Source organism: Centruroides sculpturatus, unplaced genomic scaffold (genome assembly GCF_000671375.1).
Source record: "Centruroides sculpturatus isolate CEXI.00-Female unplaced genomic scaffold, Cexi_2.0 scaffold929, whole genome shotgun sequence".
Lineage (NCBI taxonomy): Eukaryota > Metazoa > Arthropoda > Arachnida > Scorpiones > Buthidae > Centruroides > Centruroides sculpturatus.
The window spans coordinates 238,640-259,488 of record NW_019385117.1 but is presented as its reverse complement, the minus strand read 5'-3'; the positions used below and the strand labels follow the sequence as shown (position 1 = coordinate 259,488).

The 20,849-nt window shown below is 28.3% G+C and overlaps 1 protein-coding gene across 3 annotated transcripts in view; it reads right to left on the bottom strand.

Annotated features, from left to right (window-relative positions):
* The window catches only part of LOC111635010, a 57,370-nt gene extending 36,987 nt beyond the window's left edge, over positions 1–20,383 (bottom strand). Inside the window, exon 1 of one of the 3 annotated variants that reach the window (XR_002758322.1) lies at positions 19,586–20,383. Coding sequence is in view for 2 of the 3 variants with exons in the window: in XM_023379850.1 (XP_023235618.1) it covers positions 19,586–19,900 (315 nt within the window). In the remaining variant the exon portion in view is untranslated. The remainder of the gene's footprint in view (positions 1–19,585) is intronic. The other 2 variants (XM_023379850.1, XM_023379851.1) reach the window with 2 other exon arrangements.
* Positions 20,384–20,849: the final 466 nt, after the last annotated feature.

Sequence of the window (20,849 nt, the reverse complement as noted above, 5' to 3'; positions counted from 1 at the left end):
TAGTTTAGGCTTTTAATAAGAACTATTACATTACCAAAATGGCTTTTAATTTGCATACATTTATTATAATTAAAATGCAATCGCTCAAATATAAACGTGGATAAGTTCAAAATTTAATGTAGTCATTTTTATAGTACTTAATATTATTTAAAGACTTTTATGTAGTTCAATAACAAAAGTAGAGTAAGAGTAATAAATACTAAACAAGAGCGTGGAAAGTTGCATGTAAAAATAGTATATTTTCTTTAAATACTTCTTAAATTACGTTTCTTAAAAGGAATAAATATACTGTATTTAAATACTGATTAATGAATAAAATTACCGGAAATTTAATATATTTATTTTAACGTAACACGATTAATTCTAAGCAGAATTAACTACTGCTTTATTAATTATGAAGCTGTTGTATATAAATTTTAAAAAAATCAAATGAATGAATATTTATATTTATAATAGCAAAATAAATGAACTAAAATTCTTGTTTATACTCTTATAAATTAATTTTTTTATAAATAAATTAACATTTTCTGTTATAAGTAGTTTCAAACAATCGATAAATCACTTGGAAATTGTTAAGTATTCTCAACGTGTTGAGTTTAGCTTTACTTAATAACAATCTAATCTCAATGTATTCAGTTTATCATTACAGACTGAATCCACAACAAAAGGGGCTTAATATACTAAGAATAGATTTAATATTAAGCTCAACACAAGTGTTTTAAGGAATTTAAACTATTACAGGTATACGAATCTATCTATTGTAGTATCTGGATAACGACTTGATTAATCCTGATCAGAATTTATTAATTATGAAAGCATTTTTTTTATTTGTATAATAGCCAAGTAGAATTGTTCATGGTTAACAGACATATTCACAAAACTGCTGTTTAACTGTATCTAGTCAGGGTCAAAGATAAGTCTAGATGGAAGGAAAATATGGAACGGTCCTTCATCGCTTGATTTATTTCAAGCTATAAACTACAAAACGTCGTTTATGGTGTCTCGAGTTACTAGCCAACAACAAGATAGTTCGTGTAAAATACCACCTCTACGTGAGCTCGATTCAGTCCCGTAGAAAACACATATTGGTGTTAGGATGACGATAAAATAATGATCATCGTCTTCGAACTAGTCAGACTTAAAAGAAAAGAAAAGAAAACGTCTGTCTGTATATGCGTGTCCAAAATTGGTTGCGTGATCTGTCCGTGATGGGATATGTCGAGGTTAGTTGTCGTTTGCTATTCGACATGATTACTGTATTTATTCAGTAGAGTTATTTAAATGAAAATCATTTACTTAATCCTACATTTATTTATTACCTATTAAAGAGATAAGAACGTGTTTTTATTACTTTTTTTTTATATCGTGTCGTACGTAAGTGATCATTTTTGTCGATTGTTATAAACGTTTTCATTTAAATATTAGGAAACGTTTTTAAAAAAAAAATCGATAAGATCATTCATTGATTTTGTTTATTATTAATGGTATTATAAAAGATATTTTCGAAAGGTACCGAGAGATGGCGGCTAGACGTTTTTATTTGGAGTATTTAACGGTAAATAAATTACACATAATCCATTAAAATTAAATGGATAAAGGACCGTATTTTTCAGTTATAAGAAGTTATGTTGTTAAATTTAAATAGAATAAACAGATGAAATTTCCGATGTAAAAATCTATCAGTGAGAGTAAAGACTTATTGATGCATTGTTTAAGATAAAATTGACTGATAAATATATAAAATTTTTTAAATTTTTAAGCATTTATTGTATGTTCAGTTTGTTTTTTCCTATTTTATCTTACTATTGTTAAGGGTCTTGTTTCTAGGGAGAAAAGATCTACTGTCTCACGTCATTTACTATTTTAGATGTTATTTTATTAAAATAAATAATAAAATTATTTATATTTTAGAATTTCAAGTTATTATTTTTATAAACAATAAATTAAACTTATTTTTCTTTTTAGAAGAGACAAAAATTGTTCCATTTATTACTCATCATCACCCGACTTTTCTGATGATTCTAAGTCATTTTAAAGCTAGTAATATATTTATTTTTCTTTAAATTATTCAAATTTTGTTTCAAAATTACTGAGATCTCATTATCTATAATTGCAAAGAATTATAGTTTATACATGAAAATTTGTAATTTTTAACCTTGAATACGTGTATTATATATTTTCTTCCGAATATAATTAAAATAATTCCTTTTACATATATTTTAATTATAAAAATTTAATTCTATTTATTAATTGCTTTATGCACGAAGCAACGAGTCACATCATACGCTGTCAAACAGCCTCAATAATGTGCAACGGACTTCTCTAGGATAATGTCCATCTAACAAATTGAATAATGTTTAATGTGCAAAAGTGGATAACATAAAGCTCGCGGGTTTACGTGAGCTACCGATCAAGGGCTGTAACAAATATTCCTGAAGTCCCCCAGGCATGGAGAACCCACAGGACAATGGGCCGTTACAATCTCTCGTTAACAATGAGATTTTTTCCTTAATTTGTTCTTTAAATTATTTAAAAAAATCTAGTTAAAAATATTTAATTTTAAACATAAAAACCATATTTAATTCTTATAATTTATCTAAAAAATAATAATAATCTTAATTTTGCGATTTAAATTATCTTATAAATTTTAAATGCTTTAATTTCTTATAAATATATATTTATAAAACTTAATTAAGATGTCGTTTTTTTTAAGTATTCTTTGTTCTTTAATCATATAATGTCATTTAATTCTCTAAATTATGATAGAAATATGTGACGACTATAATATATACATATGTAACTACTCTTTGGAAACCAGTAGCATAAAGACTTATAGACTTAATCAATTTTTTTTTAACGTTCTGAATACAATCGCTTCTTGATAGACTTGTTTTCATCGCATTCATACAATGTTTTACACTTAATATCCGTCTTACTTTAATAATGGTTATGTCACTCTTTTCAACCATTCTTCAATAATGCTCCATTCTTTTCCTTTAATCTCCTCATTTCACTTTCCATTATTCTTTTATAACATTTCTTCTGAACCATTTATTAAAATTTGTCAATCTATGAAATACGAGACGATGATTATGTAACTAATTTCCAGGTTTAAATTTAAAAATTCTCTCTCTCTCTCTCTCTTGAAGATAATGGAATGTTTCATAATAGATATGAAGTTATCTTTATTTGAAGATTTTTCTAAAAGTGGTCTTCATGCAATTACGATAGAATTTATTTTCGTTTATAATATATTAAATCAGAGTAATATCTTACTTAAATGATTATATTGTAATTAATGATCGATGCTGGCTTACATATTTTATCGTTGTTAATTATTTAATGTTATAATCTCCCCATTAAATAAGCGTTAGAGGTTTATAACATTAAAAATTTCCATCTTCACCGGATTAAAATAATTTTACAACAATTTCTCTGCTCGAACACTAATTAAACAAATAAAAAAAAAAGCTGTTGTTTAAGCTGGTGTTGTTGTTATACCTTTGTTTTTTTTGCTGTTTAAACAATACTTTAAACAACATTAAGATGGTAAAAAAATAAAGGAAAACTTTAACTTTTAAACAAGTAGAAAACGAAGGGAAGAAATGAAGAACGTTTACTTGTAATTCCGTCGATAAAACTCAACTTATAAAAGTCAATTAACGACATATTTCTAATTAATTTTATAAGTATAATAATTTAAAAGGGGGGGGGGAAACGTATCCCGAATGCATTTAATTTGATTTTTAAACGATGTAATTTGGGACACTCCCTTTTAANATTATTATAAATTTATTATTATTTAACTTATTATAACATTTAAATAGAGCAGGTATCTATGTTAAAGTGCTGAAGAAAGTAGACATTTATGCCAGAAAAAAAGAAAAAAAAAATGCTTATTAATTAATATATTTATAAATTCTGACCATGTTTTTTATTTAATTTTAAATTCATTCTAAAATTTATATTGTTGGAAAGTATATAATGGAATGTATGAATTTTGATTTTTAACGTCTCAATATGTAATTTAATTAAGAGAAAACTAATTAAAAATCTTAATTAAAAGCTCAAATTTTGTGTAGAATTTCATTAATTATAGACGAAACACATAATTTTTATACATTTATTTAGTTTAAAATGTGTATCTTACAAGGCATAGTAGCATATATATGCTACTATACCTTGCAAGATTACGTATATAAAAAAAATATATAGGCTATGTATAGGTTGCATACATAAAAAAGTAATGATAAACTTTACAGATAAATCACCAAATAGTTAATTATTATTCAAATTAAACATTTATTAATAATAATAACTCATCTACTCAATCATCGTTTAGACATAATTACTTTAATACATTAAAAAATTAATTATTGAATAGCTTTTCATAAATAAGTTAATTTGCTGTAAAATATATTTAATTACGTTTCATATAAAATTTATTTTAGATTTTTAAATTAAATTTTATAAGCCTTATATTAATACAATTTATTAAATTTTAGAGAATTTTCTGTATGTTACTGATGGCATTTTTTGTATTAAAAAATTATTAGCAAATTATTTTTGCTATTTTTTGAAATAGATTTTAATGTATATTTAATCTAAATACTGTTTTTTTTTTCTTCTTTTTATTTGTATATAATTTAAAATTTTAATAAATTTTCAATAAAAAAAGACGAATATTGCTTCCAATAAAGGTGAGTAATATAATACAAGATAATAATAGAAAGAACTATTCAGACAATTTAATTATAAACTAATGGAAGAAAATTCGATAAATTAAAGATAATATCGATTTAAAATTAAATTAAATTTTATAAATTTTAATTTTATTATTTAATTTATTTTAAAGTTTTGTTTCTATTACAGTACTTCATTATATCACTTCGGTAGCGGATAATTTCACTTTATTTACTGTTTTTATTATAATGGAATTAATACAAATCTATTCATAAACGTTTTTTAAATGTTATTTTTTTTATAAAACACAATTGTTTTGAATTGTTTTCATTACTGAATTCGTCATTAGCGTGGTTACAATCGAGATTAAAATGTTACATTTTCTAACATAAAAGTTTAGAATAATTTAATAAAAAAAATAAAACTCCAATTAATTATAATGATTTATATAATTAAATCTATAGAATAATTTCAACGAAAGAATAAAAAAATAAAAGTTTATTAAAATAAAAAGAAATTTTAATAATGTTTTCAAACATTTACATTGTCTCATACAGGCCTACATATGAAAAGAGTTAAGATAATTTCATAATTCAACTAAGTTTTAATGGATTTATAAATGAAATTGTTTCTAAAAACTAATAAAATATAGTTCTTGAATAAGAAAATATAATGATTTCATTTAGAAAATCTATTTAAATATATAAATTTTTCCTTCCAATTGCTTATAGTTGTAGGCCTACAAGTCTACATGCAATTGTTTCTATGAAGAATTATAGATTTGAAAGGAAATTTTTATCTAGAAAACTATTTATTTATTAATTTTTATTAAAATATTTTTAAAGTTTTATATTTTAACCATTTATTTTGAATATAATTACAAATTAAATTATAATTGAATTCTTAAAGAATGGAGCAAATTACAGGAAATAAATATAAACTTATCGCTAATTTATTTGCATGTTATTTAATGCAAAATTTTAAGTAAAATTAAATAAATTTATTTAAATTTTATCTATTAAACATTTAAGAAATGAATGAAACAGTCTGTGTAATTGTGTAAAGTGATCATAACATATATAGCTCTATAATTTGTTAATTCTTTAGAGGATTTATATTTAAACATAATCATCACGTTTCTCATTAGAGTCATCCTTTTATTAATAAGAACAAATTATTTTAATGAAACAATATAATTTCTCTTCTTAAGCATGAAATAAAGCGAAGATTTTCGACTAGTTAAAGTGAGTTATTTCACGAATTTTTGGACAGATTTAAATATTAAAATTATTTTTTATATGAATTTATATATTACACTTTATAATACTTAACATTTATTTATATTATTTTCTAATTAATTTTATGTTTTGATTTCTAAAATCTTCAAAAAAAAATCAGGTTTAACATAGAAAATATCGAAAAATGTTAAAGTTTAATATAATTTTTAATATTTTTTACCTTCTCAATCAGTTATTTTCTCATAAGAATTTAATAATATAACATAAAAAAGACAATTCTATAATTCTATTTCTTTTTTAAATATTTAATTTAAAAATGTTATAATTCTAACTGCTTGAAATATTTATTATTATTATATTTATTTCGGAAAATAATTTAAATATTGAATATATTTTAAATTAAACTAATTATATTTTGGACTATTTGAGAGACTGACTATGTAATAACACGCGTTAAGACTGGGTTTAAATGAGTTTTTCTTTAATTAAATCGCATTCTGTTGAGTGGATTATACTGTAAATGTCATTTTGGCAGTCACTAATGTCACCTTTGTAAGTGTTAGTTTATGTGATTAAATTCTACTTTGTCAAACTCTGCCTATAACCTATGCTAACACTTAAGTCTACTTCGTAATTTTATGTACAATACTTCACCCGTAAATGATAGGTTCGTTTTATTAAACCTTAAGGCAAAACACTACAACTCTAGATAATTGCCAAAACGCCCTCCGAGCCATCTACTACCGTGCTTGGCACGTTTTGCAATAGATGGATCTTCTGGATGATGGTAGCTCTCGACAACGAAAGACAACCATAGATTAAATAGGAAGAAACTATTGGCTAAAAATTAACAAGAACCATTCGTTACTCTTCAACAAATCCTATAGTTTTTTTAATTACTAAAGAATAGTTTTTTTTATCATATATCCTAGAACTTCTGAATTATAAACTATCTTAAAAAAATCATCAATGGACAATTGGCGAGCAGTTGATTATGAATTAATATTTATTAATTTTATAAATAACTTTGGGTATTATCTATTCATTAGTTTATATATAATTTTAACAAAATATGATTTAACCTATATACAATTTAATAAGAATATTTGAAATTAGTACACATTTCTCGAGTACTAATCCATAATTTACTGTAAAGAAAATAAAACATATTATCATTTGTAATGCTTCAATATAACTCTTAGTAATCAAGTAACGATTATAATTATTCATAAATATGTAAATAGTTTTACGTGAATTATATTACCAAAATATAGTCGATTCTTAAGTGATGCTTCTAGATTTCTCGGAAAAAAATCAAGATATTGTCGCCATTGATATATCTGACTTAAATTGTCTTTCGCCCCTTTTATCCTAACGTAACGATGTAATTTATTCACATAAGTGCGTAGAATTAGCTGAAATTTGACGAAAGTATGACTATAAAGAATATAATAGGATGGGATGTATAAGGTGCTGAGTTACTTGATTGCCTTGTGTTTCTGTGCTAATGCTGAGTTAATGCGCTTTGCATCAGCACTGTTTGACAGATAACTGTCGCTATTTACTTCTTGTAGAAAGCGAGCTTTTCTCTTGTCTTCAATTAACTTAGAAGTGGCTATTTGATATAGAAATCGGATTATATTTTACATTTTAAACGATAAATTTACATTTTTCCATATTGCCAAGTTGCATTATATAAAATTAAGAAGTTAAAAAAATATTTTTAATTATTATTTCAACAATAAAAAAATCATATCGCTACATCAACTTTCCATACATCAATGCTTTTCTGTGAAGAGTTCTTCATAGATGAACCTATATAAAAGCATTTATTAATTAAATTTTAAAGATATTCTAGTGAATAATGAAAGTTTTAATAAGTTGAGATGTAGTAATGCTTAACACAAACTAACTAACTTAGCTTTAGACCAAGTACAGAACTACCGAATAGAAGATGCCAAGCCGTTACTCGGGGACTTTACTCTCGAAGATATCACGGTGTAACCTCGACGTAATTGTTATCGTTTTTCGTCTAGCCTAATGGGGTTCTGGGACCTGACGTTAAGCCCTTAAGCCTGGTTTGACTAATGAGTCATTACCAAGCCAGCTCTAGAGGTAGCGAGCCAAGTGGATGGGGAGCGAGAGCTGCTGATGACTGTTTCTCTGCCGCAATCACTCCCCCTGTATCGGCCAGTGATCAGTAGGGAACACATTAGGCTTACATGGCTCTTTCCTCCCACGACCCAAAAGGTCAAAAGTTGTATCGGAGGTTAAGCCTAATAACGCTCTCGTCACAAAAGTTTTCGTAGACTATGAAAAGAACACTCCTCCGAAAAGAATCTCCTAGTCATTAACAGCTAAAGTTCTTCTTCTTCTTCTTCTTCTTCTTCTTTTCTCTTTTAATCCTTTTAAAAAAATGTATCTGCACAAAATTTTTAATTTTTTTTTCTAGAAATCCGATTTTATTCATGAAAGAATAATAAGTACAAATTACCAGAAACTATTAAAACAAGTTTCAACAGTTTATGTAATATATTTTAATCACGCGATTAAGCTGAACACGTTTTTATTATAATGGAATTAATACAAATCTATTCATAAACGTTTTTTAAATGTTATTTTTTTTATAAAACACAATTGTTTTGAATTGTTTTCATTACTGAATTCGTCATTAGCGTGGTTACAATCGAGATTAAAATGTTACATTTTCTAACATAAAAGTTTAGAATAATTTAATAAAAAAAATAAAACTCCAATTAATTATAATGATTTATATAATTAAATCTATAGAATAATTTCAACGAAAGAATAAAAAATAAAAGTTTATTAAAATAAAAAGAAATTTTAATAATGTTTTCAAACATTTACATTGTCTCATACAGGCCTACATATGAAAAGAGTTAAGATATTTTCATAATTCAACTAAGTTTTAATGGATTTATAAATGAAATTGTTTCTAAAAACTAATAAAATATAGTTCTTGAATAAGAAAATATAATGATTTCATTTAGAAAATCTATTTAAATATATAAATTTTTCCTTCCAATTGCTTATAGTTGTAGGCCTACANTCGATGGCTCAAAAAAAATGCGCTAATCCATCTACCTAAGGTAGGATGATTTCTTAATCTTTCTTTTGATCCGTGAACCCCTTTTTCTAGTCATGTGAAGATCATGAATGTCATATTATTTCAATTCAAAATTTCCCCCAAAATAAGTTAGATGACCAGCACGATTCTATTGCTAACAGGAAAAGTATGAGGTACAGAGACAAGACACTATTAATTTGGGGTGGAGAACATATATTTTAAATTAAATGAATAAAAAATATGATTAGAAATTGTAGCTTGGCATTGTGTGTGTGGAGGGAGGGGGAAAGATTTTGTTCGCTCACTTTGAAGTTCAATAACTCATGTGCCTTTTGTCGAAAATTCTGAAATTTGGTATGGGGTTTGTGCTCATAATACACAAACCCCATACCATGCTATTAAATTTTAGTGGTTAAAGGTCGAGGGGGTAGGGAGATAGAGGGAGTCACATGTCGAATCTCGAGTGGGGTCAGACTTAATGAACATTTTATTCGATATTAGCATTTGCAGTTTTTTTTTTTTTATATAAAACATCTCTATCTTCGAAATCTTTCTGCCATTTTATAATAATTAATAATATAAAAAGTTTTTTTAATAAAATCTCGTAACAGATGGCGCCATACAATTTTAACTTTTTGCCAAGAAAGTCACGCAACTCGTTGCTGGATTTTTTCTTCAGTTGAACACATATGCATTTAAAAAGTCAAGGCCTGTATTTTAAATTAAACTAATTATATTTTGGACTATTTGAGAGACTGACTATGTAATAACACGCGTTAAGACTGGGTTTAAATGAGTTTTTCTTTAATTAAATCGCATTCTGTTGAGTGGATTATACTGTAAATGTCATTTTGGCAGTCACTAATGTCACCTTTGTAAGTGTTAGTTTATGTGATTAAATTCTACTTTGTCAAACTCTGCCTATAACCTATGCTAACACTTAAGTCTACTTCGTAATTTTATGTACAATACTTCACCCGTAAATGATAGGTTCGTTTTATTAAACCTTAAGGCAAAACACTACAACTCTAGATAATTGCCAAAACGCCCTCCGAGCCATCTACTACCGTGCTTGGCACGTTTTGCAATAGATGGATCTTCTGGATGATGGTAGCTCTCGACAACGAAAGACAACCATAGATTAAATAGGAAGAAACTATTGGCTAAAAATTAACAAGAACCATTCGTTACTCTTCAACAAATCCTATAGTTTTTTTAATTACTAAAGAATAGTTTTTTTTATCATATATCCTAGAACTTCTGAATTATAAACTATCTTAAAAAAATCATCAATGGACAATTGGCGAGCAGTTGATTATGAATTAATATTTATTAATTTTATAAATAACTTTGGGTATTATCTATTCATTAGTTTATATATAATTTTAACAAAATATGATTTAACCTATATACAATTTAATAAGAATATTTGAAATTAGTACACATTTCTCGAGTGCTAATCCATAATTTACTGTAAAGAAAATAAAAAATATTATCATTTGTAATGCTTCAATATAACTCTTAGTAATCAAGTAACGATTATAATTATTCATAAATATGTAAATAGTTTTACGTGAATTATATTACCAAAATATAGTCGATTCTTAAGTGATGCTTCTAGATTTCTCGGAAAAAAATCAAGATATTGTCGCCATTGATATATCTGACTTAAATTGTCTTTCGCCCCTTTTATCCTAACGTAACGATGTAATTTATTCACATAAGTGCGTAGAATTAGCTGAAATTTGACGAAAGTATGACTATAAAGAATATAATAGGATGGGATGTATAAGGTGCTGAGTTACTTGATTGCCTTGTGTTTCTGTGCTAATGCTGAGTTAATGCGCTTTGCATCAGCACTGTTTGACAGATAACTGTCGCTATTTACTTCTTGTAGAAAGCGAGCTTTTCTCTTGTCTTCAATTAACTTAGAAGTGGCTATTTGATATAGAAATCGGATTATATTTTACATTTTAAACGATAAATTTACATTTTTCCATATTGCCAAGTTGCATTATATAAAATTAAGAAGTTAAAAAAATATTTTTAATTATTATTTCAACAATAAAAAAATCATATCGCTACATCAACTTTCCATACATCAATGCTTTTCTGTGAAGAGTTCTTCATAGATGAACCTATATAAAAGCATTTATTAATTAAATTTTAAAGATATTCTAGTGAATAATGAAAGTTTTAATAAGTTGAGATGTAGTAATGCTTAACACAAACTAACTAACTTAGCTTTAGACCAAGTACAGAACTACCGAATAGAAGATGCCAAGCCGTTACTCGGGGACTTTACTCTCGAAGATATCACGGTGTAACCTCGACGTAATTGTTATCGTTTTTCGTCTAGCCTAATGGGGTTCTGGGACCTGACGTTAAGCCCTTAAGCCTGGTTTGACTAATGAGTCATTACCAAGCCAGCTCTAGAGGTAGCGAGCCAAGTGGATGGGGAGCGAGAGCTGCTGATGACTGTTTCTCTGCCGCAATCACTCCCCCTGTATCGGCCAGTGATCAGTAGGGAACACATTAGGCTTACATGGCTCTTTCCTCCCACGACCCAAAAGGTCAAAAGTTGTATCGGAGGTTAAGCCTAATAACGCTCTCGTCACAAAAGTTTTCGTAGACTATGAAAAGAACACTCCTCCGAAAAGAATCTCCTAGTCATTAACAGCTAAAGTTCTTCTTCTTCTTCTTCTTCTTCTTCTTTTCTCTTTTAATCCTTTTAAAAAAATGTATCTGCACAAAATTTTTAATTTTTTTTTCTAGAAATCCGATTTTATTCATGAAAGAATAATAAGTACAAATTACCAGAAACTATTAAAACAAGTTTCAACAGTTTATATCTTATATTTTAATCACGCGATTAAGCTGAACACGTTTATGTTGCTTCTGAAAAGAATTATCTAGTCATTAAGAGCTGAAGTTGTTGTTCTTTTTTTTCTTTAAATCCTTCTAAAAAGTAGGCCTATATCTATTCAGTTTTTAATTTTTTTAAAAATAAATCTAATTTTATTAATGACAAAAGAATAATAAGTACAGATTATCAGAAACTATTTAAAACATGTTTTAGTAGTTTACAAAGTCGTACATTTTAGCCACGTGAATAACTGAACACGTTCAAGATCCTTCCGAAATGAATTATCTAGTCATTTAATAGTTAAGATTCTTTCTTTTTCTTTTAATCCTCCGAAGAAATCCGATTTTGTTGACAAGAAAAGAATTATATCTAGAAGTTCAAGAACCACTTAAAGAAAAGAAAAGATGAAGATAAGTCTGAACAGTTTAAGATTTTTAAACTGTTGAGACTTACCTTCACATCAAGTCATACCAATTCACTTCAACATGTTCAAGATTCCTGCATATAATACTCGAAATTCTTCAACTGATAACTAAAACAGTTCATAAATGCATAAGGATTTCTTTCTTTAAAAAAAATCCTTAAGATAATTGTAATAAAACCTTAAAATTTTCTATTGTTAATTAATTGATTAAATGATTAAATTAATGCAAAAGCGAGTGGATATGGTCTATTGTAATTAAGTATAAGTCATGTCCCAATGAAGTGATACAAAATAATGGAAACAATATAACTTAGTAATTAAAAATACATTTAAAAATAAAAAATAAAAAACGTGTTTTATTATAGAGACATTAGAGAATAAAATCAAAATTCTCTTCCAAATTCTAAGCCAAATGCTATTCTTTCCTATAATAAATCCGTCTTTTTATTAATTTAAAACCATTTCTAAGAAAAATTCCACATATACAATTACATTTATTCTAATTAACAAAATGAAATTTTGAAGTAAATTTGATTAAGAAAAATTTTCTCTTTCTTTCGTTTTTTTACTCGTCAATCTAATTATAAATTTCGTTTGGATAAAATTTAAATAAATAAATTTTCATTCGTATTAATAATTTAAATTAAGTTTAAGGAAAAATTGGTAAATATAAAGGAAACGTTGAAAACTTAACATATCACATTAAACAAATAAAATTGAAAATTTGATTTATATAAATATCTTTGTGTATCCAATTTAATATTTCCAAATATTTTTTTAACAAAAGCAAAAATTCGGTTAGGAAATTACATTAAAACTTTCCACAAACAAAATATTTATCTTCAAGAAGTTTATAATATTAAAAAAATAAATATTATATTATCTGGCTTTTTGTCACTAAATGATAACATAAACTCTTCTAAAAAAGGAGTTAAATAATTATTTTACTGAATAATAAATCAATTTTATCCATCAAACATAAGTTTATCTAAGAGGAGAAAAATATATATATATACTTAAAATAGTGGAATAAAATTTTGATGATAGAGTATAAAGGAAAACACTTCTGCAGTCCAGATAAAACCTTTAAACTCTTCTTGAATCGAGGAAAATCCTTTCATACACACAGCTAACATTGACATACTACATCCGTTGCTAAGATTAAAAAGCAGTTGAAAGACTTCTATACAACCGCCAATAAATACAAGAGGAACTTGACCGCCACAAACACTGCACTTCCCATTTCTTTTCTATCTGGGACACGTCAACAAGTCGACAACTCGTGACTGATGTGCTGCAACCCTACAGAATAAGGCTTTCGTCTTTTCCCCAATTTCTTTCTATAGTTAACCACATATTCTAACATTAAGCAACGAACAAGAAGCCAAATTCATTTTCTTTCTCGACTTGCAGCTAGAGAGAGAGGTTTCTTNTTTTTTTTTAAATTTTATTTTTCGAATTTTTAAAATCTAAATAGCTTTTTTATATTGTACAGGCCAAAACGTAGAGTTGTATACTTTAAAAACTTGTACATTTTTCTAACTGGAATCTTTAAAGAATTGAAGAGAATAATGCATAATTTTAGATTAAAACAAAAATATCAGATTAATTAAATTTTTTTTCAAGTACAAATGCCTTCATAAATGGCTTACAGGAAAGGTTCTTTCTAGGCCTCTTCTCTCATGATCACGATCGTCCATTGCTAGTAATTAACGTCAACGTTTCTACTTAGGTTCCTGTTTTGTAAATCGAACTAGGACTATCATAAGCAAAGTGAACAAGAGACTCACAATTGTCACAGAGAACGTCTTTGTTTTGGAGTAAGTTAAAAACTACCTCAAGCACTGCCAGAAGCAAATATCTCAACAATTTAAGAAGATATACAACAGACGGGATTATAACGTGTGAGACGTTTCGGGGTTGGACTGTCATGTTTTCTCTGACAGTCGTCGTAATTTCTACCTTATCAAAGCCTCCGAATTAGTCGACTCGAGAAAAGTATGCAAGCTTAAAACTTACAATTATTAAAAAGATTCATTTCTTTTCATCTTATCTAATCAGCTAACACAATTACAAGTTAATATATACATATATAAACTAGCAATTCTTAATATATAACCAATGAATTCTTAATTCATCTAGAAATAAAGTTATAAAATTCACAATTATTTTCAAAGAATAGTAATTAAAACTTTGTTAATTATAATTATTTCACACTTAGTTATAGGGTGGAATAGTATATGCAGGTATTTAATTAGATCTGAATGATCTGAGTCTAGTTTGGTGAAGGTCAGTTCGATTCTAGTTGACTGGATTTTCAAGTCTTGGTTGTGATTAGTTACAAAGAAGAAACACTGATTACTCTAATAAACTATGGTAAATTCAAATTTATATAATAACTAGTTTAAAAGAACTAAAATAGTAATAATATATGCAATTTTCTTAGCTTACAGCGCTATAACTATTAACCGAAATAATTAATTTTGTTGTAGAGAAAACATGTAAATTTAATTTAAAATTTTGGTTAAAAGATAATTATAATATATATATATTTTAATATCAATTATCATCCAAAGATAATATTTAAGGATTTAAAAACATTTTTATCTATAAAACAGCAAATATTCATCATTCGAAATGAACTTAACTCTATCTCCTATTAAATAAAACAATAACTTATGGAAGAATATAGGCTTATATATATATATGAAAGACTTATAATTTTATTTCTAAACATTTAAAAAACGTTGATAAATACTAATATTTAATCAAGGTAGATTTATTTGTCATTTAAAAAAGCTTATTCATTACAAACTTCATATTTATGTTTATCAATCATCAATGTTTTGATTGGATTTGATCGAAAGTTCTGATATAAATTTGTACAGTTTTTTTTTATTACTTATGATGTCCGACCTAGCAATAACGTATAAAATTGCTTCATACTCGTACTTTAGTAGATAGGACAGCTCTGACGTCATGTCTTCCACATAGAAGAGAAATGTCACGTTCTCACTCTCCACATTGACCCGATGGCAGTTAAGAAAAAAGATCTGGATTCCTGAGATGAACTTTGCTCAGTAATCTGATCTCAAAGTAATTCTGTATAACATTAAAAACTAGAAAACATATAATAAAAATATCAGTTTTAATCATTCAAACTATTAGTCTCCCGTCTTCAAACAATAGAACTAAGTTTCCATAAGATAGACATATGCAACTACCTAAAGTTTCGGTAAAGTAATTTCTATTTTTCAATGCGATAAAGTAATAATTTTTCTTCTTTGCAACGATTAAAATCTAGAATTTTTATTATATATTTACAACGTACAATTTGAAAAAAAAATATTCTAAACAAAGTCTTATACATGCTTAGAAAGTGGAAGAGAATTTTTAAAAAATTACTTGGAAACATTCAAGAAAATTGAAGATAATATAACAAAGAAAATTTTGTAATTAATATAATATGCAAAACTCATGATAGGAATGAATAAAAATTTAGAAATTATACCCCAGGCCTATATATAATGATAGGCCTTGGTTAAATTATAAACGAATTATATGCAATCTATTATAATTTTCTATACTTAAAATAGTCTGGTAAGTAGACGAATTAAAATTTAATCTGTGATTTAAATATTTTGACAGATATTTTAAATCCATATCTAAATTTATGTCATTGAAAATATCATAAAAGTTTATATCTATACTTACAAATTTATAATTATATCAGCATCTAAATATCTCACATCTTGGTAATCTCTAGTTATGATCTATTGCAAAAATGTTTAAGTAAAATGAATATAATTTTCAACGCAAATGAAATTATAAGAATATATTTTAATATAAACATTATAAATTACTATAATTATCTCAAAGTATTTAAATTTAATTATAAACTTTCTAGCTCCAAATCGATAACGAAAACAAAGGATCGGATCGGAATGGGAGTTGTAAGAGTTACTAAGGGAATACAAGTGACTTCAAACTGTCACTAAGTTGTCCAAAACAGATCTAGGCAATTCTTTGACCAAAAAGAGAGAAAGACAGTGCGACCCAATTACCTAGAGACCAAGTCATTAGCCGTGGTAATTTCCAGCAACCACTAATTCCTTTCTCANTTCAACATTTAAAAAAAAAAAAATATATATATATATATTTCGTATGAGATGCAGCATATAGAATTACAATTGCACATCTGTTACACGACTGCAACTCTTAACAGCAAATGTTTATCCGAAACCTTACTTTTTGAATTGCCATGGTAATGCTCAATATTAGATTCTTAAGCCAATATTAAAAACAGATGGGTCCACTTGGCGATTTTCCATTAGAAAATTTTTGTTTTTGTTGTTTTTACTTCCATATAGAAAAGACACGTCAGTTCTTATGGATGTCGCAACGACTTTGACTTATTTCGAGAAAATTTTGTTGGTTGCCTGTTAAATGGGTTAGAATATTTGACAAATGGGCTTTAAGGTACTGAATATGAAACAATTTAAGCTATAAAGTGGAAAGTGAATACATTAACCGAGAATGTTATGCATGTTTATAGACGAATGTTAAGTTTATATACAGAAAGTATACTTCTACATCATCCTGTTTTATGTACAGTACAGAAATAAGCTTAAGTACACAAAAAAAAAGAAAGACATTATAGTGTTAAAATATAGGAACTTATAGAAAATATATCTATACTTATGTATATAAAATTTAAAAATAAAATATTTGATCATTTTCTGTGATCAATCCATTTTGTCATCAGTCAATTCGTCTGTAAGGTCGATTACGTGACAACTCAATTTGCATAGTGAAAGGGTTATTAAACTGATAGGTATGACAAGATTACAATGTGTTAGGGGGAATCGTATGATCTAGAAAGTCAAAAGTGTAGAAATCCTTTAAGAAATCTTTGTTTTCGTATAATCCCTAAAAAGTAGTGAACTATTCACCTCCGCGTGTCATTTTTTAAACTTCCATTTGTCATTGTTCCTTCCTTATATGCAAATGAAGTGTCGTACAACTGATTACTTTCTTGTACAAAAGGGTGAAGCTGTAATCTTGTTTTAATGGCAAGAGTAATCTTACTAATCCTGTGTTTATATACGGTGCATGTTAAATTCGCCAAGAAAAAAAAAAAAAAAGAAAAAGAAAAAGGTATCTCCTATAGGAGTAAATATCTGGGACTCTGTAATCCTGTATTTGTCTCGATGAATTATTTTCCACTTAGTTCAATTCTCATTGATATAAACATGTAACTAGACTTTTTGTCGGACCAGATAGGAAATTACAATGAACAGCAACAAATGCGACAGATCGTAGATGAGATGTTCTTTGATAAAAATCTATTCTGATAAGAAAATTTACATTAATTTTAATCAAATTAATTACTAAATATCAAATTAAAATATGGATAAAATGTATTTAAAATATGCTAGAAATTAATTATATGTAGGATAAATTAAGGAGAATGTTTTTATCTAACTTGTAAGATGAATTAGGAATAATTCTATGAAGAATTACTCTGTTTAAGATAAAGAAGGAATGAATTTANTTTTGTTTCATCCAAAAAATTTTCCAAAAAATTTCTTAAGTATTTATACGTAAAAAAAAAAAACTTATTTAAACTGTTGTATGTAAACGCCCGCTTAATCACAATCCGATTGGATTCATAATAGGCTTGCTCTGTAAACCCATTATTGTACACCCTCCTGCCCTTGCAGAATATTTGTCCCAAGAGATTATTTGAAAGTAGCGATCTTAAACATTAGCAATGTTTAAGATGACTATTTTTACTTTCTTTAAAAATATTAATTTATCTTTATATACCCCGAGGTTTAAAGGTTTTCATATCTGTTAACTACTCCAGTTACATCTAAAATTACTTAACTATAAAAAGAAAAATGTTTAATTTTAATTCTATAACTGTTTTTTTTTTGTAAATTACTGTAAAAGAAGTATGTAATAAGGTGAAATTTGCAAACGAAATTCAACTTTAATTAAAAATATCCGAAAAATTCCGATGTAAACAATGAAGAAATTCCTCAAATAAAACACTAGTTTAATTATAGAAAAAAGAGGAAAAAGTTGTTGATTTTGAATAGAGGATCAGTTATTTAGGTTATGCAAATCTTATGTTGGAACCACACCTAGAATCAACGATTAGTATTTTATCGATTAGTAGGATTTTTCTCTCCTGTTTCACTATGCAGTGATTCTATTGGGGGTTGGAAGCTTAAGTGATAAAGCATTGACGATGATGACAATCTATATAATCGAATTTTTCTTTCATAATTTTGTTTTTTCTTAATCAATTTTTCACAAATTTTACTTTGCACGGTTTAAGTTTTCATACAAATGATAGTAACAATTCTACAGTAAGTAGACTATCAGCGCAGCGATAAGATCATCTTCGAGTATATCCCCCGTTTAAAATGTACGCTTCATTTAATTATCACAATGGGCACTAATCAGTTAAAATAACCCAAAATGGTAAATAAATATAATGTATGGGGTCTTTTCTTTTGTAAGAAACAAAGAAAAAACCCCTTTCTGAACTTTATTTTTAGATTCTTTACCTGTAAATGAATCTTATTGTTAACTCTGTAGGCGTAACAAATGCAATTATTCAAGTGTAATTAAGTAGAAAAACGCAAAATATCTATACTTTAGTAGTTTTTTTACTTCGATAATCCACCATATGTTTCTTTATCTGTGTGTTTATCGATGGAAACAATCCCTAATCGGTTGTAGAACAGGCAATCGAAGGAATAGGATTGAAATCTTCTTTGAATTTTCTAAACGTTTAGAAGTGAACTGAATATGGCCTAGTTAATTTACATATAGGCCTACAGCTGTCGCATGAAAAGGTGAGTTGAGCAAGAGATCATTAACAACATAATTATTTATCACTTTCATCTCATCAAAATGTCACAAATGTCAAATTTTATGTATGTAAAGTGATATTGATATTCACCTATGAAATTTGAATAATTAGAAAATGATATCTGGATTATTTACAATGAAATTGTTGGAGGAATAATAAAGATTTTAGAATTTTTTGTCAAACCAGATTGAAATTAAATCAAGGGTGGAGGGAGGATACTTAACTGTGCTTTTTAAAAATATTCTTAACTGTCGTAGGTAGGTAAAGTTAAGAGGTGATGCGTTGATACGTCGTGGGTGGCGAACGTTTAGTAGTGTCGTTAGATACGTAATAATATAGTAAAATGTAAAAATATAATATAAATGCCGAGCCTGATAGAGAAGAAAAGGAAAGAACTCACCACATCCATGAGAAACGTCGTGGTCTGGGTTCCACGCTGTCCCAACCTGATGTCTGATTGGTCTCCCGAGTTCATGAGGCGGCCGTCAGCTGAGACGCTGGTGACCGCACGTGCACATACCCCACACCCTGGTCCTGGGTCCGTGCTGGTCGCTGGCGGTGCACTGGTGCTGGTGGTTGCGTCGCCTCCATCTCCTAGCAAGGTACACAGAATGGGACGTGAGACACTAGTGGCGTTTGTCACCCCCCGGGCTAAACCGGGAGGAGGTGGGGGATAGGGAAGGGGCACGACGCCACGCATGCTGGCTCGGGACATGGAAGGCTACACCTGTCTATCACAGTGGCCCCTCCCACCTGGACACCTCGCGACACGTTCGACCAACACGAGGCTGGTTCCTTTAAGTTACCGGGGTGGGTCCATCGACTACACTCGGTGAGGTCAGAGTTCAAACGAGAAGACCTCGTGCAAGAACACGTGGCCGAAAGGACGGAGGCCAAACACTGTGCGTCTACATGGTTTGGCGTCGATAACGTAGCTGCCCACTTCCTCTCGACTGAGGGTCGATTAAACGTATGCTACACTACCGCCCTCGGTCGGCAGATATCGGGACTTCTTTACGAAAAATCATATCGACTCATCTACGATATTTCTTTGACGAAACGCATTTCGAAAAGTCATATCGACGCGAAAGTAATCCATATCCGAAGCCCAGAGGGTGCAAATCTCTGCAACTTTGCCACGATTTCACCCAACTGTCGTTTCGTATGCCGAGCGGAGGCGGAGCGACACCTGCACCACCTGTGTGCAGGTAACCAGTCGCAGTCCAACGGGGTAGTTACATCTCCGCCTTTCCAACCTCTCGCTAGTTGGCGCTCGTGGCGATGTGACGTCACCACGCTCCACCTGAGGTTGACAAGTTTAAGGAGGGAGAGTCAAGTGGCCGGTGCACTCAGCTCGGCTTTTCAGATGTCATTCCTGAGGTAGACAAGAGTCAATAAGGAGACACCACGATCTAACTAGACCCTTGTACTGACTTTTTGTACAGGGACAATGCTAGCATTTTGTCGCATTGAAAATAAGTCCATTAGTAGGGGGGAGATGATGTGTTTACCTATGCTGTCGGGGAATGTCTGGCCTCTCAAATCACTCACAGTAGGTCATTTCTTAAACAGTGCTATTCGCAGGAAAAATAAATGACAAAATTCATAGCAATAAATGTCAAAATATAAGAAAAGTTGACTTTTAAAGCCAATTTAAAACTTTC